General features: G+C 43.7%; 1 protein-coding gene across 2 annotated transcripts in view; it reads left to right on the top strand.

The window, feature by feature from the left end:
- The window catches only part of ARFGEF2 (ADP ribosylation factor guanine nucleotide exchange factor 2), a 103760-nt gene that overhangs the window by 32251 nt on the left and 48207 nt on the right, over positions 1-23302 (top strand). The window contains exons 7-21 of one of the 2 annotated variants that reach the window (XM_045053511.1): positions 2966-3034; positions 4913-5061; positions 7685-7815; positions 8967-9201; positions 9848-9947; positions 10695-10834; positions 12337-12445; positions 13101-13284; positions 15522-15633; positions 16145-16350; positions 18878-18962; positions 19065-19236; positions 19795-19946; positions 20994-21122; positions 22411-22569. In XM_045053511.1, coding sequence (XP_044909446.1) covers positions 2966-3034; positions 4913-5061; positions 7685-7815; positions 8967-9201; positions 9848-9947; positions 10695-10834; positions 12337-12445; positions 13101-13284; positions 15522-15633; positions 16145-16350; positions 18878-18962; positions 19065-19236; positions 19795-19946; positions 20994-21122; positions 22411-22569 — 2132 coding nt within the window. Of the gene's footprint in view, positions 1-2965; positions 3035-4909; positions 5062-7684; positions 7816-8966; positions 9202-9847; positions 9948-10694; positions 10835-12336; positions 12446-13100; positions 13285-15521; positions 15634-16144; positions 16351-18877; positions 18963-19064; positions 19237-19794; positions 19947-20993; positions 21123-22410; positions 22570-23302 lie in introns of both variants that reach the window. The other variant, XM_023251133.2, reaches the window with a different exon arrangement.

Genomic DNA, 23302 nt, shown 5'->3' with positions numbered 1-23302 from the left:
ACAGCTAATTCAGCTGTTTTTAAAAACAGTGCATAAGCACAGCAAATGAAACAACCAGTGGAGTTTGACTGCATCCTGTGGAATGGGAGAACCTATTTGCAAACCATACATCTGATCAGGAGTTAATATCTAAAATATACAAGGAACTTATACCACGCAGCAAAAAAAACAAAAACAAAAACAAACCCGAATAACCCACTGAAAAATGGACAAAGAACCTGAATAGATATTTCTCAAAAGAAGACATACAAATAGCCAACAGATACTTAAAAAGGTGCTCAGCTTCACTAATCATCAGGGAAATACAAATCAACACCACAATGAGATATCGCCTCACACCTGTTAGAATGGCTGTTATCAGAAAGGTGAAAGACAAGAGCTAGGTGAGCGTGTGGAGAGAAGGGAGTCCTTGTGCCCGGTTGGCGGGAATGTAAATCAGTACGGCCCATATGGAAAACAGTATGGAAGTTCCTCAGAAAATTAAAAATAGAACTACTTTATGACCCAGAAGTTTTATTTCTAGGTATATCTCCAAAGGAAATGAAATCAGGATCTTGAAGAGATCATCTGCGCTCCCGTGTTCATTTCAGCATTATTCATAATAGCCAAGATACAGAAATAATCTAAATGTCAAAAGATGAATGGATAAAGTGCAGACATACATACACGCTCGCACACACGCATGCATGCGCACACTGGCATACCATTCCACCTTAAAAAAGAAGAAAATCCTGATGTTTGTAACAACATGGATGGATCTACAGGGCATTGTGCTAGGTGAAATAAGCCAGTCACAAAAGGACAGATACTGCTGGGGGCACCTTGGTGGCTTAGTCAGTTGAGTGTCTGACTTGGGCTCGGGTCATGATCTCCCATTTCATGACTTAGGGCCCCACATTGGGATCACTGCTTTCAGCGCAGAGCCTGCTTCAGATCCTCTGTCCCCCTCTCTCTGCCCCTTCCCTGCTTGCGCTCTCTCAAAACCAAAACATTTAAAAAAAAAAAAAAAAGGAAAAATACCGTGTGATTCCACATAGATGAGGTGCCTAGAGTAGTCAGAGTCATTGACACAGAATGTAGAATGGTGGTTGGAGAAATGGGGAGGTACTAGTCAGGGGTACAGAGTTTCAGTTATGTAAGGGGCAGAGTTCTGGAGGTGCAAAATGCCAACAGTATAAGCGTAGTTAACAATACTGTGTTGTATACTTGAAATTTGCTGAGTGTAGGTCTACGTGTTTTCACCACACACAGAAAAGGAAGAAAATGGTAACTGTGTGAGGTGATAGATGCGTTAATTAGCTTGACTGTAGTGATTATTTCACAGTGTATATGTGTATCAAATCATCAAGTTGTATACCTTAAGTATATACAAAGTTTGGGTTTTTTTTTTTTAATGTTTATTTTTGAGAAGGAAAGAGACTGAGCGTGAGCAGGGGAGGGGCAGAGAGACAGGGAGACACAGAATCTGAAGCAGGCTCCAGGCTCTGAGCTGTCAGCACAGAGCCTGACGCGGGGCTCGAACCCACAGACCATGAGATCACGACCTGAGCCGAAGTTGAATGCTTAACCAACTGAGCCACCCAGGTGCCCCAAGTATATACAAGTCTTAATCGTCGCTTATACCTCAGTGAAGCTTGGTTGTGGTGGGGGTGGCGGGGAGCAGCACATATAGCATCAGAGAATGTTGGAACTGGGAAGGAACTTGGAAACATCTTGTCACATGTAGATGAGGTGATTGTAGGTGGCTCATGCGTACACAGCTTTTATTTTAATAGTTACACATTTATTTTAACATGCATTCAGAAAATATAATTAGTGCATGAAACCTGCGGTTTTGTGAATATTCTTGTTTAAGGTGAGTTAATGTAAAGAGCACTGTTAAATGTACACGTGTAATATACTGATACGAGTGATGCGTGAAAATGGCAAAGGTGGTACAATAATGCCTGAAGTATGTCACACGTGGAGCTAGTCTAACTCATCTTGTTTAGATGAAGACGTGGGTACAGGAGATTGTCACTGCGGCTCTGGACTTTCATTCAAGTTCTTTTTTGCCCTCTAAGAAAAGGGTACACAACATCAACGTTTTCCAGAGATTTACTTAGCCATTTACATACTTATTATGTAGTTTCATTCGTCAGTCGTACCTCCGTAAAGCTTGTGGGGCATGTGTGTGTGGTCGGGAAGGGGGAGCAAATAAATAGTTTGGGTGGGTCAGGTGCTCAGTGGAAATGAAAATACATTGTGCTGTTCTCTAGGACCTTTTGGGCCAAGCACAGAACTCATAAAAATAAGGGCTTGATTGAAGGTCCTCATTGAGGAAGAATTTAAAGGGGTATTTTAGCTCTGTGAAGTTTTGGTCAGTGTGATGTTTGAGAAGGCAGTAATGTTTATTCCTAAAAGTCAAGTCCAGAACTGTTTACTAGTTCTCCCAAAACTGGTTTTAGAACAATCGGTGCTGAAGCTCTTTGCTTAAGTATTAACAGTGTACAGAATAATTTTACTTAAAATTTACTAAATCGTCACCACATTAGAAGTGTCATGCTGAGTTCTGGGGTCAGAGTGTGGGGGAGTAGAGGCAGCAGGGGACATGTCACTTCCCAAGGCCCTGGGGTACTGGATGTGAAGGCACAAGAGAAAGCCCTGTCTTTTGTTCTGCTGAGCAGCATAGCTGGATGAGATGCGGCTCCTGCCCCAAACTCTGGGGTGGTGGAGAGGGCCCTTGACCACATAGCTGTGACTTAAGAAGGAAGAGAGATCCACAAAAGGAAACTCAAAGTCATGGCAGACACTGCCTGAGAGTTTCCAGATTGCACAGGACTTGTTTTTCGTTGGCATAATCCGATTTGGCTTTGGAGAGGACTCGTTTGACCCCTTTGCCTTTTGAGATGTGACCTTCTGCCCCTTCCTTTGCTTTCCCTGGAAATACCCATATGTATTTGTTTATGTCTCTGGGTGTGTGTAGGGACTGATGACGGAGCCCAGGAGGTGGTCAAGGAGATCTTAGAAGATGTGGTCACATCTGCTGTTAAAGGTAAGAACCAAGAGCCCAGCCTTTCTTCCTACACACTCCTCCAAAAAAGTCCTTGGGCAGATAATTTTAGTGGTGGAGTGCCCACCCTCGGTGAAGTCATGGAAACTGAATCTGCCTGTATCTGCCCATCTTTCATGTGGAACTCAGAAATTACTTCTTTTTAGTGATTAATTTTATTCTCACTAGGGCCAGGTTCAGAGTTCAGAAAGCACAGTCTGACGGTGCTAGAATTGGGCGCTCCACACGAAAGACAGAAAGCCACTCCCATATATATCCAGCTTTTCCCAGGAGTGGCTGGGAGTCCTGAGGTGCTGCTGAATGTTCATGGCCAACCATTGATGTATCACGTCAGTGGGTATCAGATGCACAGGGAACCTTTGTTTTGTTAGTCTTCACTCATAGCTCCCTCAGTTTTATGGTGTGGTTTTGGTGGAATTAAACTTGTATAGCTCAGAATGACTGTTGGATGAGTTTTTTCTTTGTTTTTGCCCCAAATCTTACGTCAGTGCCTATGTGTTGAATACTTGGTTCCAGGGGCAGTAAACCATTAGTGGATTGAGAAATCATTAACTTAGCAGGGGTTACAATCAGCCTTTCTTAAAGGAGAGAGAATAAAATGAAAATAGAACAGAAACTGAATACATCACGATGGTAATGTTAAGCACTGTTTCATGAAACGTGCTTCAGTTATTATGCACACGTGTACTGGGTCTTTTTTTTTTTTTTTACCTTGAGAGAGAGAGCCCACATGCACACACACACACACGCACACACATACGTGTTGGAGGGAGGAACAGAGAGAGGGAGAAAGAGAATCCGAAGAAAGCTCAGCACTGCCAGCGTGGAGTCAGACGCAGGGCTTGGGCCCAAGAACCTTGAGCTCATGACCCAAGCTGAAGTCAGACACTTGACCAACTGAGCCACCCAGGCAAGCCATTAAAATACATTTCTTGCTGAGGGTCATGGTCAAAGAAGTTTGATACACTGCTCTAAGCCCTGTCCTTTTGTTAATTTAGGTTACCACCAATCTGTATTCATAGAATTCATTATTTATGTAATGTAGAATTAAATTAATAGAACATAAAAATGTACACTCTGGTAGAAATGTCTTTAAAATAAAATAGTTTTGGGGTGCCTGGTTGGCTCAGTTGGTTGAGCATCCAACTTCAGCTCAAGTCATGATCTCATGGTTTGTGGGTTTGAGCCCCACATCTGGCTCTGTGCTGATAATTCAGGGCCTGGAGCCTGCTTCGGATTCTGTGTCTCTGTCTCTCTCTCTGCCCCTCCCCCACTCATGCTCTGTCTCTATTTGAATAAATGAATAAACATTTAAAAATTAAAAAAAGTAAAATAGAATAGTTTTAATTCTTTATCTTTCCCTTTTCACATGGCTGCCAGGAAGCTCAGGTCTTTTTTGGGGGGGGTGGTTCCTCTCTCCCTCCACTCCATGACTAAGGTCTCCTGTCATAACTATCAAATTCTTTTCATTTACATGGCTCTTCTTTAACACCTATATTAGTAGCCCCTTTAAAAACAAAAATCTGTGCTTTGCAGGTTTAGCTGCTTCTAACCTTTTCCAGAAGTGGACAGGGGTGGGTAGGCTGCTGTATTGCTCAATTCTAGAGACACCACTGACATGGACTGTGGTATGAATGAAACCTCCAGGGAATGGGACTGTGGATAATGGACACATGTAAAGTCTAAGCACTGCTTTGGCCAAGCCTTTTTCGATATTGTGTCAGTTCTTAAGGTAGTGCGAAGGGAAAAGGGAAAAAGCAGGAGCTGGCAAATCATGTGAATAACTTCTTCCTGGGGTCAGGCCGCCTTTTAGACCAAGTACTAATTTGGTGATGACTTCTGCACCTGTGTTTTAAGAAGCAGCACAAAAGCACCGTCTGACAGAACCTGAGAGGGTCCCAGGTGAAATGGAGTGCCAGGAGTGTGCTGTGCCCCCAGCAGCTGATGAAGATTCACAGACCAACGGGATAGCGGACGACAGGCAGTCCTTGTCATCAGCGGATAATCTGGTATGCTGGTGATCCTCCCATACAGATGCGTCTCGAAGTTTCCTTTTTTAGAAGATGCAGATTTAAATCTCTAGCAGAAGAAGCGAGTGAAAACCAGCAACCCCTGTTCAGCTAGTCACACAGTCCTGGCCTGATACGCTTTGTATTAGTAGGTTCCATTCTCGGAATGTGTTACTGTTGGTTGTATAGGACATTGTTGTTAACGCTGGTTGTTCAGACTTGTAAAAACTTAGATTTCCTGCCCTTTTTCTTCTCCTTTAATATACATTCATTACAGAAGAATAAGAAAATACCGAGGAGGAAAAATAGGGAAGTAAAAGTCATCTATAATCCCCTAACCTAGAGATAACACTTGGCAACATTTTACTTACATCCTTCTAGATTTTTCTCCCCTTCTCATATTTTTTTTTCAGTTAGATGTAATCACACAAGATACATGCTGTTTTGTAACCTACTTTTGAAACTTAATGTGTGTTATGAACATCTTTCAGACTCCTAGATCTGTCTGCCATATTATTTTTCTTTAATAGCTTTGTTGTTCTCTTGAAAATGCTGTATGTAAGCATTCAAAACAGGGAGAGATATGATGTTAACATCCCACCTGAACCCACTGCCTGTACCTTTTTACTAGTGTTTCTCAACCTTTTGCATTATTAGCAACCCCCCCAAGCCTTTTTATATATTCCTTTTTCTGACTTACCACCCCCTTTCATGAATTTTAAAGCCACTGATAAACTGGATATCTGTTTATGTATTATATGTGTGTCTGTGCTTTATACATAAAAAGAATAAGATTTTTTTCAACCCGCCCCCCATCCTTCCACCAAGTACCAATACCTATCCCAGTCTTAGTCTGTTTGGACTGCCATAACAGAATAGCATAGATTGGGTGGTTTATAAGTAATAAAAATTTACTTCTCACAGTTTTGGAGGCTAGGAAGTCCAAGATCAAGGTGCCAGCAGTTTTGGTGTCTGGTGAGGGCCCATTTCCTGATTTACTAATGGCTGTCATCTTACTGAGCTTACAGAGCTTTCTGGGCCTCTTTAATAAGGACACTAATCCCATTCATGAGGACTCCACCCTCTCCATATAATCACCTCCCAAAGTCCCCACCCTCCAAATACTATCATTTTGGTGATTAGATATCAGTTTATGAATGGGGGTGGGAGGCATAAGCATTCAGGCTATTGCAGTCCCCATAGGGTTATGTCATTTCCATTAAGAAAGGATGCACTAACAGGGATGTACTTAAATCTATATGAGGACACATGCCTTGTATACCAGGCCGTGACTTACTTTGTTCACTCAGCACTATTTTATGGACATCTTTCCACATGAGTACGTATAGACCTAACAAATTTTTTAAGTGGTCATGTAAAATTCTGTCATATAGATTACCATAATCTATTTTACCAATTCCCCATTAGGTTTTTATGTCATTTCAGTTTTATCACAGGAAATGGTTCTATAATGAACATCCTTATAGATAAATCTTGTGCACGTCCTTAATTCTTTCTTTAGGATAAATTCCTACAAGTGATATTGCTGGGTCACGAGTTGGAAGCTTTAAGGCTTTTGTTCCTTAACATCACATTAGCCTGCTGGGAAGGTAATGCTCAAATTTCTGCCCACCTGTAGGCTATCAGTGCTCATTTCCCCATTCCCTCATTAAAACCGGGCAATAGAATTCATTCAGAATTTTGCTAGTCTGTTGGGAGAAAGATCCTGCCTTAATAATCAGTAGTAAGATTATTTAGGTGAATCTGTCATTTGCATTTCTTGGTAAATTGCTTGTTCATGTTTTTTTTGCCTGCTTTTCATTTCGGTGGAAGGTTTCTGTATTTCCTTAATGAATTATAACAACTTTTTGTATGTTGAGCGTATTAATCTTTGTTGTATGTTACAAATACTTTTTTAATTTTTAAATATAGTCTTTTTAGTTAAAGAAGTATATTTTAAAATGCCTGTCATTTTCCCCTGTCTACCCTGCAATAGTGTTCTTAGAAATACTGCTATCCAAGCTAATAGAATTACTTATACACATGACCCTTAAATAATGCCGGGGCTAGGGGCAGGCAGCCGAGAATCTGCATATGACTTTTCACTCCCCCAAAACTTAACTACTACTAACCTGTTGACTGGAAGTCTTACCCATAGCATAAACAGTTGATTAACACATATTTCATATATATGTATTATATACTATATTCCTAACAATAGACTAGAGAAAACAAAATCATAAGGAAGAAAAAATACATTCACAGTACTGTATTTACCGGAAAAAATCTGCAGATAAGTGGATCCGTGCAGTTCAAACCCGTGTTGTTCAAGGGTCAACTGTATTTGTCTTAGATTTTTAATGGTTTTATGTTTGCTCATTTATCATTAAGTCATCCATACCCACTTTTTAAAGGACAAGGAACAAGGTTTTAGAATTGCTATAATGACTCCCCTATCGCTCCTATTTTGACATATTGTCCCCTTCCCCACATTCCTCAGTTCCCCCATTGAATAAATAAAAAAATTTTGATTTCCATGAGATAATTATATTTCTTATTTTTGAGAAGAGTTCTTATTTGGTTTTGACGGTTTGATTTTTCTCTTATTTGTTTCTAATCTCAGGAATCAGATGCACAGGGACATCAGGTGGCCGCTAGGTTCTCTCACATTCTCCAGAAGGACGCCTTCCTGGTGTTTCGCTCCCTTTGCAAGCTGTCCATGAAGCCCCTTGGTGAAGGCCCCCCAGATCCAAAGTAAGCGGACAGCAGTTCTTGACTGTGTATAACATAACCCAGATAACCCAGGAGGATCTTGGGGGTTCCAAAAAACCTCACTGCCTTCTCCCATGGTTGCTGCAGATGCAGGAATTTACAGCTTTCCACATTCCTGGTGTCCCGACAGCCCTTTCATACTGTGTTGTCCCTGGGCCCACACCAACCAAGATTTTGCCCAGTGTTGCTTTCCTTGGTTTGTGTGTGAAAAATAGTCATTATATTGAATGTGCCCCCTCTGTTTCCTAACTAATGGATTTAATCCAGTGCAGGGTGGGCAGAGGCAGGATGTGTACAAACCTCACTTCCCTGCCCTCATTGGAAACCTCTGCTTCCCTGAGTACAGATTTAAGCCTCAGATTCAACCCAGAGAAGCCAGAACATTCTTTGTCATGAACAAGTTACTGCAAGGATGATAGCCCTTTGGAGCCGGAAAGCTGCATTCCCTCCTCGCTCGCTTGAGACCAACTCCACAGCCGTATGAATTACTGAACCTCATCTGAAAAAATGGGAATGTGGAAAATTGCCTTGCAGGATCAATTACATGAGATGATGTAATCGCATCCTGAGTGCAAGGGCCCTGCACTTTATGAGTTTTATAGTCACTGTTATTATTAGTTGCTAATAATAATCTTCAGCTTTTCTGTTGAGACACGGTGACCATTAAGGAGATGATTCAGGAAAATTTCCCTTTCTCTGCAGCCCTGTGGGTGGTGGTGGGGAGCAGGAGACAGGTGGATAAAGAGCCCTGTTTGCATTGTCCCTAAACATGGAGCAGGACACACGTTTAGTTTCACATGTATAATGTAAAGTAATTGATTCTATGAGGTTAGTTGTAGAACCAGCTTTCTGGAGTCAGTTTACACTTATTTTGCTCCTGCTGTATTCCCTATTTTTGGCAGGGAGAGAAAAAAAGCAGGAGTTGGCAGTTCCTGTTCTCACAGTCCTCTGGGAGGGCCCACCTCATGCCATCTGCCCTCACTCTCTTGGCATTGAGGTGCAGGTGACAATCCTTAACTCACTGGCTCTCAGAAAACGCTACCCACTGGTAGAGAAGCAAAGCCTTGTCAAGAAACATGCTTCTTGAAATGGAATCTTGTAGCGCCGTCACCGTTTCTCACTTTCTGTCCCAGATCCCACGAGCTGCGCTCCAAGGTGGTCTCCCTGCAGCTGCTCCTGTCCGTGCTGCAGAACGCGGGCCCCGTCTTCAGGACTCACGAGATGTTCATCAACGCAATCAAGCAGTATCTCTGTGTGGCGTTGTCCAAAAACGGCGTCTCTTCAGTGCCTGATGTCTTTGAGCTCTCTCTTGCCATTTTTCTTACTCTTCTCTCAAACTTTAAAATGCACTTGAAAATGCAGATAGAGGTATGGGCTCTGAAATGACTTTTTTTTTTTTAATGATGGTGACGCTTACACTCAGTTAACCCCTGGTGACACAGTCCCCAGGAACTAGAGTTACACAGTCTACTTGCTGGCACCCCAAAGAAGGACTTTTTGAATGAGCAAGAGAGTACTTTTTCCTAAAAGTCCTTGCCCCAGAATCTTGCATGTGTTTCATTTTAACCAGAAGTTTAAATCAAATGGTCTGTATGCTGGACTCAGTCCCCTGAACATGTTTGTTTAGCCTATAAATTGTTTGAAATAACCTGAAATAGTTGGCAAATCGAGAAGTCAGATTTTACGTGAAAATCCAGATTTCTGGTTTCTCTCAAAATCATAACTTAGTGCACATAACTGTGCCTGGCAGCTCCTCTCACTCGTTGCTCAGGAGCAGCTGGTCCTGTTTCCGGTGGGGCCCATGTTCTCCAGGTCACTGTGGGCCCACCCCACCCCACTAGCCGTTCCCACGGGAGGCCGGGGCTCCAGTGCGCCTCAGCAGTGCGAGTGTGCATTGCTCTGCTACTTCTGCCCAGGCTGCTTCGCTCTGCCTATCCCCTAAAGCCTTTGGGGTTTTTGAGCCCTAATTTAAACTGGATTAATTGGTGTCCTCCTTTGTCTCCATGCCATGTAGGTCTTTTTCAAAGAGATTTTCCTGAACATTTTAGAAACATCAACAAGTTCTTTTGAGCACAGGTGGATGGTCATTCAGACTCTGACAAGGATCTGTGCAGGTATTTTCACCCTGAGGGTGTGCTCATCCATTGACTTACCCAGAAATGCTTCTGAAGCTTTGATTTTCCAGAATCCAGATTGAGCCCTTTACTTTATGCTATTAGAGTTTTAACGCAGTGCTGGGAAATCCTTACCTTAAAGGCTACTGCTAACGTACTGTCTAGTCCTGCCCCACTCTCCCTTAGAGGATGACCAGCTCAATCCGGTTTGCCTGGCACTTTGTGGTCTTAGCACAGAAAGTCCCACGTCGTGGGAAACCCCATCATCCTGCCAAACTAGGAGACTTGGTCACTCTGCCTACAAACTGAACAGTTTGTTAGTCACAGGACCCAAGGTGTTGGTGCTGCTAACCCCTGGTTGGATGCTAAGGTAAATTTGGATTTACCTTATGAACGCACAGTTGTGGGGCTATCAATCAAGCCCCCTCTTGTCTGTCATCAAGCATGATTTCATTAGTTACATAACTTTAAGAGGTGGATCAGGCAATCATTACTTCTTTTGAGGAGAGTGAGCCTTGGAGAGGTGGAATGAGATGCCTGAGATTTCAGTCAGTGCTGAGGTAGGCCTGGAAAGCGGGCCTCCCGACTTCTAGAACGTCTGACACACTTTTCCTGAGGGAGGTGTGTCCACCCGAGTCCGTAGTTTACAGGGAAGCATTTTTATAAAAGGAATCTCATGTGATAAGAAAATGTAACTGCTGTGTGTGTTTGATCAGAATTTCTAATATCTGTGTGTTATTTTCCAAGATGCCCAGTGTGTTGTAGATATTTATGTCAACTACGACTGTGATTTAAATGCTGCTAACATTTTTGAGCGCCTCGTAAACGATTTATCCAAAATCGCTCAGGGAAGAAGTGGACATGAGCTGGGAATGACACCTCTGCAGGTAAGGACACTGAGAACACCCATTTCTACTTAATGTGTGTTTGTTTCAGTAAACATTTATGGAGCATGACCTTGTGCCAGGCAGGCGCTGTCCGTGGTGCTGGAATACAGTGGTGAAAGGACACTCCCATGAGCATGCACAGTTGCTGTGGTCATGACACTTACTAGCAGACAATGAAGAAATAAGCTGTAGAGAAAAATAAAGTGGGGATAAAGGAGTCCTAGAAGTGAGGGTATTGCCACTTTTAATGGGGTCATGAAGGTAGTCCCTCCAGGGTGACATTTGAGCCTAGAACTGTAGGAAGTGAGTTCACACTTAGTCACCGTTCCAAAGATTGAATGAAAACAGGATCCCAGGCTCCAGTAAGGCAAAGGACGTTGCCTCTTACCAGATTGCCTCGTTAGTGTGCCTACACAGAGAACAGGATCTTATCCTAAGGTCTCTGAGGGAACTGGTCAGAAGGTCTGTGCGCTGCCTGGAATTATGGGTACAATTCTGGTATATGGGCATTTTCCGTAGAAAGTCCATAGCTGTCATTAGACTTGCAGAGAGAGCTGTGCCACCTTAGATGCTGTTTTGAGTCTTAAACTAGTTGTATTTCTTTAGGTTATCTGTGATTCACATTCGATTTTTTAAGGAATGCTACTTAAAAACAAACAGTATTTTTATTTACTTGTAGAGTAAACCTTAAAATGGAATGCATTTGTGAGTGTCTGAGGAGTAAGAATATGTCCAGAATCACTCATTTGCTGGATGATGTAAAATTCGTTTCTTTTTTTCAGGAGGGAGGGCAGTCACTGGTTAAGACCCTGTTGGTTTTTTAAAAAGGAAAAGTGTTAAGTGTTTTTTTTTTAATTATATAAACAGTGAATAGCTTCCTTTTAAAAATTCAGATCACACTTGGTGTACCTGGCTGCCTCAGTAGGTAGAGTGTACAACTGTTTTGTTTTGTTTTTTAAGATTCATTTTCTTTTAAGAGCTCACACACACAAGCAGGGGAGAGGGGTAGAGAGAGAAAGAGAAAAAAATCTTGAGCAGACTCCACGCTCAGTGTGAAGCCCAACACAGTGCTCGATCCCATGACCCTGGGACCATGACCTGAGTAGAAATCAAGAGTCAGATGCCCAACCAGCTAAGCCACCCAGGCACCCTTGAGCGTATGACTCTTGATCTGGGGGTTGTGAGTCCAAACCCCTAATTGGGTGTAGAGTTTACTTGGAAAAAAAAAAAAAGGCAGATAACACTGCTCATTTTTGGAAAGCATGCATCTCACATTTTTGCTGCTAGGGTGTTTGTGATGAACAGCAGTAGAGAGTTTCAGGGGTTTTGCAATGAGCCCTTAATACTTACGTCACCTGTTAACTTTTCCTTGGGTTCTGTGGTTAATAGAACCGAATGTCCGTGATTATCTTGTATCCTCGCAGGATTCCCTAAGAGCCCTGTAGATGTCTGCACTCAATTTGTCTGTTAAGCCTCTGTGCTATGTCCCTTCTGACCTTTAGGAGCTCAGTCTGAGGAAGAAAGGTTTGGAGTGCCTCGTGTCCATTCTCAAGTGCATGGTGGAATGGAGCAAAGACCTGTATGTCAATCCCAACCACCAGACCAGCCTCGGTGAGAGAGCACCTTGCACCGCCACCTCCATTCACGATAGGCTGCTTCCGACTGTTGGGGAAAGCTGTGTTTGTGTCGCTGTCTCAGAATTAGCAAAACGCTGTAGTTTTCAGACTACCTGAAAGCTTCTGCTTTTTGATGCATCTGGAATTTGGGGGGAATAGTGTGAGTTGTGCTCTAATGTCATTTTCCCAAATGGAGAGGCAGTTGTTCTGACATATTTTTAGTAGTCTCTCCTTCCCTCACCACCTTGAAGCACCACCTTTATGATACACGCATTTCCCTGCAGAAGGAAACCTGTTCCTGAATTTTCTATTCTGTTCCATGGCTTTGTCTGTTCTTGTGCTAATACCAGCCTTTTCAGATGCCTTGAGTTCTTAGTGAGTTTGTACCTGTTAGGGCAGGTCTTCCTAGCCACTGCTCTTCAAGTGTCTTGACAGTTTCTGTACTTTTTAGAATTAGCTTATCAAGTTCGACAAAAAAGTAAGTTTTTAAGTATCTGAGTAATAATCAAGTTTTCATGCTTGTGATTCTTCCAGTACAAGCTTTATTGTTACAGGTCTGGGAAAGGAAACCACAGAGCCCCATCTGAGCTCAGGTGTGTCTGTATCCCATATCCCATCTGCTTATTTGGTTTCCTTTGCTTTTATGTCAGGTCAGGAGAGGCCCACAGATCAGGAAATGGGGGACGGGAAAGGCCTTGACATGGCCAGACGGAGCAGTGTGACATCCATGGAGTCCACAGTGTCCTCAGGGACCCAGATGGCTGTCCAAGATGATCCGGAGCAGTTTGAGGTCATCAAGCAACAAAAGGAGATTATTGAACACGGCATCGAGCTGTGAGTATGGCTGCTACTCCAGCCGAATCTCTTGGGGCCTCTGACAAAGCCACATCCCCCCTGGGACTGAGTCCACAAGGGGAATGCCTATCGCAAAAGGGCAGTGCTGGCACTTGCAGCTGAGCCCGACTGAGCCAGGCAGAGGGAGTGAGTGGGAGATGGAGAGGGACATCGAGACTGAAATTGAATAGCTTTGTGTAACTGATGCCTGGTCTTTTTATTTTTATTTTTCCTAATGAAAGAAGTTAAACCAATTCAGAAAATAGAAGTACAACACAGGAATGTTTAATCATTCATGAAATTATCATGTAGAGGAAATCACTGTTGATGACTATTTTCCAACTATATCTTATGAAAAATTTCAACACACAGAAGAATTAATGTTACCCTATTAGGGTTATCTATGTATCTTTTTTTCTGAGCCATTTGAAAGTAATTTGTACCCATCATAATACCTCAGCCCTACATCTGTGAAAAAGAAGGACATTCTCCCATATAAGCACATCATCATTATCACAATCATTGGTAAATTTTAATGTATTTCTTTCCAGTCTTTCACACACAAAAATATATAAGCACAGTTTTACATCCTGCCCAAATTTTGAATGATTGGTTAACTTAGTAAATTCAGTTTGTTTTAAAAGTTGATGTTAGGGGTGCCTGGATGGCTCAGTCAGTTAAGTGTCCAACTTCGGCTCAGGTCGTGATCTCACAGTTTGTGAGTTCAAGCCCTGCATCAGGCCCTCTGTTGTCAGCACAGAGCCCACTTCAGATCCTTGTCCCCCTCTGTCTTTGCCCCTCCCTTGCTCATGCCCACTTGCTCTCTCTCTGTCTCAAAAATAAAATATTAAAAAAAAAATAGTTGAGCACCTGGGTGGGTCAGTCAGTTAAGCATCTGACTTTGGCTCAGGTCACGATCTCGCCGTTCATGAGTTCGAGCCCCATGTTGGGCTCTGTGCTGTCAGTTCAATGCCTGGAGCCTGCTTCGGATTCTGTGTCCCCCTCCCTCTCTGCCCCTCATCCACTCACACTCTGTCTCTCTTTCTCTCTCAAAAGTAAATAAATATTTAAAAAAAAAAAAAAAGTTGATGTTAGAATACTCACTTATTAATTGGAAGTGTTGGTCTTATTTCCACTCTCCCCAGACTGGCATCTCCCCAGTCTGTTCTCCCGGAGCTAATCTTTTAAAAACTTAAATCAGGTCATACCACTGCCCTGCCTACAATCATTCCAGGTGTCTCTCTCCTCATCGCAGCCTGATCCCACCTCTGGGTCCCCCTCACTGACCTCATCCTCCTGCCAGTATCCACGTCGTAAGATACACTTCAGTCCCTTGAATACCTCAAGCTCTTTTCACCATCGTGCCCTCTGCTTGGAATACTCGTGGGTCTTTTTCCTCCTTAAGACTTGGCAAAACCTCTCTTCCTCAAGGAGGCCTTCTGGAGCCACCTGTCTGCACAGGTCCCAAGCTGCTCTTGCTTGCACACTATCCATGTCCTTCCCTTGTAGCCTTTGCCCCAGTCCGTGCTGACACGTGAATAGCCTTCTCCAGTGCAGGGCCTGGTAAATAGTGAGTTGAATTTATACATAGTTAAGTACGCCTACCTTTAACAGGAAATACAAACAGTACTTAGCACTGGTAAAGGAAATCCCAGCATGGACAGTCTAGGGCTCTTATATTGGTTCTTACGGACATCAGAGATCCAGGCTCTTTTACTTTTTCTGCTTCACCATCCTGAACACAATTTTCACCTTCCGTGTTACCTCATGGCTTAAGGTGACTGCTGGAGCACCAGCCGTCACATATATCCTAGGGAATAAAGAAGAAAGGGCAAAAAGAATATACCTCCCAGCCAAGCCAGCTTTGTTTAAGGCTCCTTCCTGAAAGTACCCACACCACTTCTGCTCGTATGTCACAGGCCAGAACTTTATCACATGGCCATACTTTGTTTGAGGGAGGCAGGAAAATGTAGTTTTTATTTCAGGTAGTCATGTGCCCGGCTAAACATCCTTGAGTTCTGTTCATGTGGGAGAAGAGGAGAACTGATGTTGGGTGACAGCCATCAGACTCTGCTACAGCTAGGTCAGAAATTAAAGGCGGAATTTGGAGAAGCTGCCAGGACACACATGACCTTCCTAAGCTGATAAACGTGACTTGTTCATGGCCCAGATGCCGGCTTTTTCTGTTCTCCAGACGTTGAAATAAGTAACCCATGTCCTATCTCTTCTCGAAACAGTTTCAACAAGAAACCCAAGAGAGGGATCCAGTTCCTTCAGGAGCAGGGCATGCTGGGAACGTCCGTCGAAGATATTGCCCAATTCCTGCACCAGGAGGAGCGCCTTGATTCTGTAAGCCTCGGGGTGGGGCACTTGCGTGTAGGTTTTATCAGGTGATTCTGAGACCCTTCCGGCTTTAACCTACAGTGTGACTGACCCTGAGTGCAGTGGCTTTTGTCCACACCCCTGCTGACAGCAGTCCTACTTGCTCCAGCGTTGCAAAAAGCTCCCAAGAGGTAGTTGTGTTCTTGGTGGAACAGCGTCAGAACTAGAAGTGTCCTTTGACTGCCGGAGACTTCTGGCTGCTCATCTGCAGCTAACCTCCCTCCTGAGTATGTCTCATCGTGTTCCCATCTTTAAGTCTCTCGTGCTGCCTCCTCCTGCTTCGTCCACGGCAGGATAGCCTGAGCCCGGACCGGTTGGGCGGGTGGGCAGGCTCGGAGTCGCCCAGCTTTTCTAGTGGGCCAGCCTGTTCTGGGTGTTGAGAGCAGGGTGTTCTGCCTTCTCCGCTCTGCCCGAAGTGTGCCTTACTGCGGGTTCACGTATGACAGTTTCTAGATGTGAGTGGGTGCATATGTTTCAGACCCAAGTAGGTGATTTTCTGGGAGAGAGCACGAGGTTCAACAAGGAAGTGATGTATGCCTACGTGGACCAACTTGACTTCTGTGAAAAGGAGTTTGTCTCAGCCCTGCGGACATTTCTGGAAGGTTTCCGCCTACCTGGGGAAGCCCAGAAGATTGATCGATTGATGGAGAAGTTTGCAGCGAGATACATAGAATGCAACCAGGGGTGAGCACTGTGTCTAAGTCCCTTCCACATCACCTTTTTGCCTGCCTCAGAGCACTAGTCTTCGATTGGTTAGGACTTGAGTTTAATCTTTCTAAATCTGTGCTAGGCAACTGAAGTTTCTGTTACCATGTACCAGGCATTGTGCTGAGGGATTATTTTATGTAAGACCTCACAGCTTCTGTCTGTGTCCCCTTTCTACAGACAAGGAGAGGACTGGAGAGGCTTAAGTAACTTGCCCACGTTCACACAGCTGGAGCCCATACTGTTTTTTTTTTTATTTTTTTATTTTTATGTTTATTTATTTGGGGGGGGCAGAGAGAGAATCCCAGGTGGGCTCTGCACTGTCAAGCGCGGCACTTGGATGCAAGGATCAAACCTCAAAACCGTGAGATCATGAGCTGAGCCGAAATCAAGAGCCAGACGCTTAACTGCCTGAGCCACCCAGGTGCTCCTAGAATCCGTGCTATTAATTGTGATAAGAGTAATTTTATGAGTTGGAGGGAGGTCCTTGGGCATCTCTTCCCTAATTAACAACGGCTCCTTGGGGTGCTGGGTGGCTCAGTGAAACATTTGACTCTTGATTTTGACTTGGCTCGTGATCGCAGGGTCATGGGATCAAGCCCCACATGGGGCTCCATGCTGAGCATGGAACCTTCTTGGGATTCATTCTCTGTCTCTCTCAATCCCTCTCCCCCTCTCCCCCGCCTGCTTTCTCTCTTTCTCTCTAAAATAAAAAACAAAAAAGTACTGTTTAAAAAAAAAACCAAAAAACAGCTCCCCGATTTAACATACAGAGTAGATCTCAAGGATTTTGGTTGTTCTTTGGTTATGTAACTAACGAGCAGGTTACAAAAATGGCTATATAACTAATAAAACCTGCCTTAAATACATGATTTCATCTTAGGGCCTCTTTTGGTGGGTAGTTCATGTTTTTTTTTGTAGGAGTGGAAATTAAAAAGGGGGCTAAACTTTATTAAATATTTCTTATATGTCTGTCATGCCATGGGTTTTTCATAATTAATGGTAATCCTGTGAGTAGGTCTCCATTTTATAGATGAGAAAACTGAGGCTCTGGGAGATTGAGCAACCTGACCAAAAGCTAATCGGCCAGCAAGTAGCGGAATAGGATTGAATATGAATTGTCTAACTCAAAAGCTCATGCTGTTCCCAGTGGGCACGAAGTGCAGAATTTCTGAATGTACTTGAACATGATATGGAGATTGTTCAGTGGAAACATTTCGAGAACAGTTTTGCCTCAGGTCAACTTGGTTTTCATATTAATTGGTCCTGATGCTCCAGGTGCACAGCCGGCTGTTCCCTCTAAGACACATGGACAATAAAGGCAGCACCTGGTCATTTTAACCAAGTGGACATTAGAATTTGCTACAAAGGCATAAGGAGATTTTGTTTCCTTTGAACATAGTCTCCTTTGTGAGCCTCGTGCCTTGATCTGTTTCTCTTCATCGGTAAACATGTGACCCAATTGAATTTTATTTTGGAATCGGTCTTTTCGTTATGTTCTTCAGAGTGTCTCCCTTTCCTTTTGGGGACAATGTGGACACAGACCAGTTTTGTAGCTTCAGCCTCACATGTTTTTTACTTTCTTCTCTTGCCTTAGGCAAAAAAACAGACTTCAGCTTATTATTTAGAACAATGTATTTTTCTTCAAATGTCTGCTGTTCAGTATTACAGTGGGGAATGTAAGCTATAAACAATAACTGAACAGCTGTTTTTTTAAGATTTTATTTAAGTAATCTCTACACCCAACTTGGGGCTTATTTTTTTATTTTTATTTGTATTTATTTACCTTTTTTTTTTAATGTTTATTTACTTTGAGAGAGAGGGAGAATATGAGCAGGGAGGGGCAGAGAGAGAGAGAGAGAGAGGGGCAGACTCCGAAGCAGGCTCCAGGCTCTGAGCTGTCAGCACAGAGCCTGACGCGGGGCTTGAACCTATGAGCTGTGAGATCATGACCTGAACTGAAGTCAGATACTCCACCGACTGAGGCACCCAGGTGCCCCCAACATGGGGCTTATTAAACTTAGGACCCTGAGATCAAGAGTCGCACACTCCCCTGACTGAGCCGGCCAGGTGTCCCTGAACAGCAGTTCTTGTCCTCTTTACACCCAGTGCCCAGCACAAAGTAGATACTCTCAGGAACAGGACCAGGGTGAGGCAAGTGAGGCACAAAGGTGCAGACTAGAAGGGGGCCTCACGCTCATGGTTGGAGTGAGGGTCTCCTTGCATTTTGTGCTCTGGGTGTCTTGCTTGCCACACCCTGATCCCTAGGCCTTTAAAACTTTACTTAAAACTGTGTTATGCAAAGAAATCTAAAGCTTGACATGGTTTCTTGATTAGCTTTTTCTACACTCAGGGTCATTAGTAATTGTTATTCAGTGATGATGAAAGGATGAATGCTTTTGACTAGTTTGCCATCACGTGGAACGGTCAGCCCGCTTTCAGTGCAGTATGTCTCCATTCACCTCCTCTCTGTGCATGTTCTTACATCTGGAACCTTCTCTTCCAGGCAAACCCTATTTGCTAGTGCTGACACTGCATATGTCCTTGCATACTCCATTATCATGCTAACTACAGACTTGCACAGCCCTCAGGTAAAATATTTTAGTGATTTATATATTGTAGCAGCTAAATAAGGAGCTGTATTTGGACCACTGGATGGTTTCTAAATTGTTTTTTATTTTTTTTAATTTCAGGTAAAAAATAAAATGACAAAAGAACAGTATATTAAAATGAATCGGGGTATCAATGATAGTAAAGACCTACCGGAAGAGTACCTCTCAAGCATATATGAAGAAATAGAAGGCAAGAAAATTGCAATGAAAGAAACAAAAGAGCATACGATCGCAACCAAATCAACTAAGCAGAGTAAGGTCTAATGGCAAATTATTTTTATTCTAAATTTCGAGTGTATTAGAGTGCATGATTAAGTCCCTTGATAATAAATCTAATTTGTGTATCTAGACATCTGAATAGCAAATGTGTTTAAATTAGTTATTGTGATTATGTTGAGTCTTTTCGTAATTATAACCATCTTCTTGCTAAATTTGTGATTAGCTACAAGAAAGAATTTCAATGAGTGATCTGAGAGCCAAATTACCCCCACAAAATGTTCCCTGAAACTGCTTTAATGCCACTGGTGATTGTGCCAACGTTGGTGAGGATTCTGTTAGGTAAGGCCCACGGCACGATCAGCTTCAGCCCAGTGTAGGGGTTTAGAGCACCGGCTGTAGAGCCACGCTGGCTGGGCTCAGGTCCCACCTCTACTACTTAACTGGCCGAGGTACTAGGCCTCTCCTTGCCTCATTTCCTCCTTCAGTAAAGTGGTAATATTCCGAACATGCTCATGGAAGTGGTCAGGGGGACTTGTGTGCCTAGCACATAGCAAGCTGTCCGTGGGTGTCACACTCCCCTATTTCTTTGTAGGCGTAGCTAGTGAAAAACAGCGACGGCTACTGTACAATCTGGAGATGGAGCAAATGGCTAGAACAGCCAAGGCCCTGATGGAGGCCGTGAGCCATGCCAAAGCCCCGTTCACAAGTGCCACACACTTGGACCACGTCCGGCCAATGTTCAAGGTGAGTATACTGAGAAGTGAGGACCCGGCTCAGCCTGATTCTGGAGGTGACCAGCTAGAAGCTAACCAGCCACCCTGTGATGGGGAAGAGGTTGAGGAGAGGAAAGGCCAAGTCTGGGTGCTTCTGTCTAAACAGTAACTAAAGTGAGTCCTTCCCAGAAGCCCTTATGATGCCGGGGATGCACCAGCACTGGCCACAGGCTCGGGCTCTGTGTCGGAATGGCTGGTTTGCCACTTCATAGCTCTGTGACCTGGTTCGGGTTACTCAGCGTCTCATCATCTGTAAAACGGGGACAAATACAGGGTTGTTGTTAGAGCTGCGGGGGTATTGAATGAATGAATAATTATTCAGGCAAAAGAGATCATTTTAACATCTCACCTCAGTGGCCTCAGGGTTAGTTTACCAGATGAAGTTAGCTGGAAGTAAAGAATAGTGTCCTGAAGTCCTTCTATTTTTAAGATGTCTAGAAAAGATACATGTTTTACATACATAGCACATAATTTTTCTCTAAGATATTTTTATAGTAACTATCAGTATCCTCTTAGATTTTTGTGAAGCTTTATTTCCAGGGAATTCACAACAAAATTGGAGGAAAAATAAAGTCTAAATAATTCGAACTAGGAAACTTTCAGTAAACTAAGTTTATAGAATATAAGTTACTTTTAGGTTTTATTTTGCATGCCAGCCTCTGATTGGCAATGGCTGCCTGCTGCACTGTGAATGAAGGATTCTCGTGCCCTGAATAGACTCAGGAGGGAGTGGGCCCTCCAGTTGATTAATGATGTCTGTCACGAGCGCAGGTACTCCAGCCACGTATTTATCTTCCTTCCTTTTGAACCACACGTCTAGTAAAGAGCGTATCTGTAGTGCTGTTGTGATACCTTTGACCACAGATCAGGAGGAACTCTTTTATATTGTGAATGGAACAGGCTGAAAGCAAAATAGTGGTGACTCTGGCATCCTGCCTGTGCTCATAAGTGGCAGTGTGGTCTCTCACGGCTGTTGCCATGCTACAGTTGTAGCATTTGAAACCTTGCTCCCTTTTAGCTGGTGTGGACACCACTGCTGGCCGCCTATAGCATCGGACTGCAGAACTGTGACGACACAGAAGTGGCCTCCCTGTGCTTGGAGGGCATCCGGTGTGCAGTCCGGATTGCCTGCATCTTTGGAATGCAGGTGAGTTTAACAAAGCTCCAGCGATCCTGGTGGGCTGTGTGCCTTTGGATTTGGCAAAACTTAGAAGCTACCAGACATTTCCACTGAGCCAGAAATTCTCAGCAAGCTCCTTACTCATGCCTGCTGAGAGGAAACCCATAGATTTGTGCTGACAACAGTCTCCTCTGCGGGAAGAATTGGAGATTTGGATTATAACCTTCTTTAGGGGTGGGTGGGTTTCAAGCTACTTGACAGGGCTTGACAAAACAGACTTCCTATCCGTCTGACTAATTTGTGTGCCCTAGTGCTTAAAATATTACTTTTCCTTTTAAGATCCGTTTTTATTATAATTTCTTTCATATCTAGGTCTTCTCTGGGAGAGACTAATAATTTACTGCAAAATGAATGTGTCTGTAAACCTTTGAATCTTGAAAAACGCAAGCAACTGAACAGAATAAGATTCTCAAACTGCTAGGAAATTAGGAAATCGTCAGTTCCATGCATTACTTCTTAAATAAGAATTTGCACCCATTTATTTTGAAAAACTCAAATCTATTCCTGCTTACTTTACAGTTAGACATTTTCTGCTGTACCAAGACCACAGGCTTTGACCTCAGTCTGGGTTTCAGAACCCAGCTGTGCTACTTCTCTAACCATGTGCCCTTGGCCCAGCTAACTTCTCTGTAAGACACTCCTGATTTCCTCATTTGCAGAGTTGAGAAAATAGGCCTACCTTGAAAGATTGTTGCAGATACTACTGCAGATGTTACAGTGTAAACATTTCAACATTTTTAAACATTTTTTTAATGTCTATTTAAAAAACTTATTTTTGAGAGAGAGAGAGCAGGGGGAGGGGCAGGGAGAGAGGGGGCACAGAGGATCCAAAGCGGGCTCTGTGTTGACAGCAGAGAGCCTGACGTGGGGCTTGAACTCACGAACCATGAGATTATGACCTGAGCCGAGGTTGGATGCTTAATCAGCTGAGCCACCCAGGCGCCCTGAGTGTATGTGACGATCTTAACATTCAACAGATTCCTCTCCCACTCCCTCCAGAGGGAATAGACCCTGGAACTTAAGTCCGAGGTCAGCTGCAAGGGAGAGAGCTGGCTCTCAGCCATGAGGTGTGCAGGGATATTCCGGGAGCAGGAGGACGCCAGCACCGAATAACTGGCCTGATAATGTGCGTGAAGTCTGTTAGGCGATATGTATACAGAAGGTGTCAGAAGCCCAGTACACAGTCCAGTCGATGAAAACGGTCACGCTAAGGGTGGAATCTGAGCGTTGTCTCTTGTTTGGGCTTCCGTTACAGCTGGAGCGAGACGCCTATGTTCAGGCTCTTGCTCGCTTCTCCCTGCTGACGGCCAGCTCCAGCATCACAGAAATGAAGCAGAAAAACATCGACACCATAAAGACGCTTATTACGGTGGCACACACCGATGGCAACTACCTTGGGAATTCCTGGCATGAGGTGCGTTTCCTTTGAAAGCTTGGTGAATGCCTTTTCTTAGGATGCCTCCCAGCATTCCTTTCATTCATTGTCTATCTGTCTTTGGTCAGTTGCATTTTTGGAACTACAGTGAAGCCTGACTTTAACTCTGGGTTTTCCCTTATCTTTCAAATATGTCATATATCTGAGAGTCAGCCTGTGTGGCTGCAGACGGCGGATGGGTTCACATGCACCCCCTCATGGGGTTCCCGCGCCCCCGCAGTTCATGTTGCACAAGCACACCTGTGTTGCAGTGGCTTTCCTCCCACCCGAGTGCCGCTTCCCCAGCCCTTATGCGCCTCCTGGAAGCTCCTAATGCCAGTGTATAGATTTAGAAAAAGCTGGGAGCCTGATCTGAAAAGAAAGGTCAACATTTACAGTAAGCCACTAAGGAGATTGCCGGTGGGTTTACGTTTTTCCTTAAATAACATTCTAAGGTGCTCACCTAAAGATAATTATTTGTGGGTACAGACACGTGTTTGAAAGGTCATTCATTGAAATTTTAGTTGTCATAGGAAAAAGATTGTATGAGAAACAGCCTGGACGTCCCAGCAATGAGACGTTGCTCTTTAAAAGAAAATAGAACAAAAGTGTGGTACGCCATTCCTTAGAGTGTTACGAGGCCATTTGAAATAATGTTGCTGAAGGGAGGGACAGCCAGACATACGTGCTCCTTGATGGAAGCACACAGTACCACCCACGAAATGCTTCTGCC

Source organism: Felis catus, chromosome A3 (genome assembly GCF_018350175.1).
Source record: "Felis catus isolate Fca126 chromosome A3, F.catus_Fca126_mat1.0, whole genome shotgun sequence".
Classification (NCBI taxonomy): domain Eukaryota; kingdom Metazoa; phylum Chordata; class Mammalia; order Carnivora; family Felidae; genus Felis; species Felis catus.
This window is presented reverse-complemented; position numbering and strand designations above follow the sequence as displayed.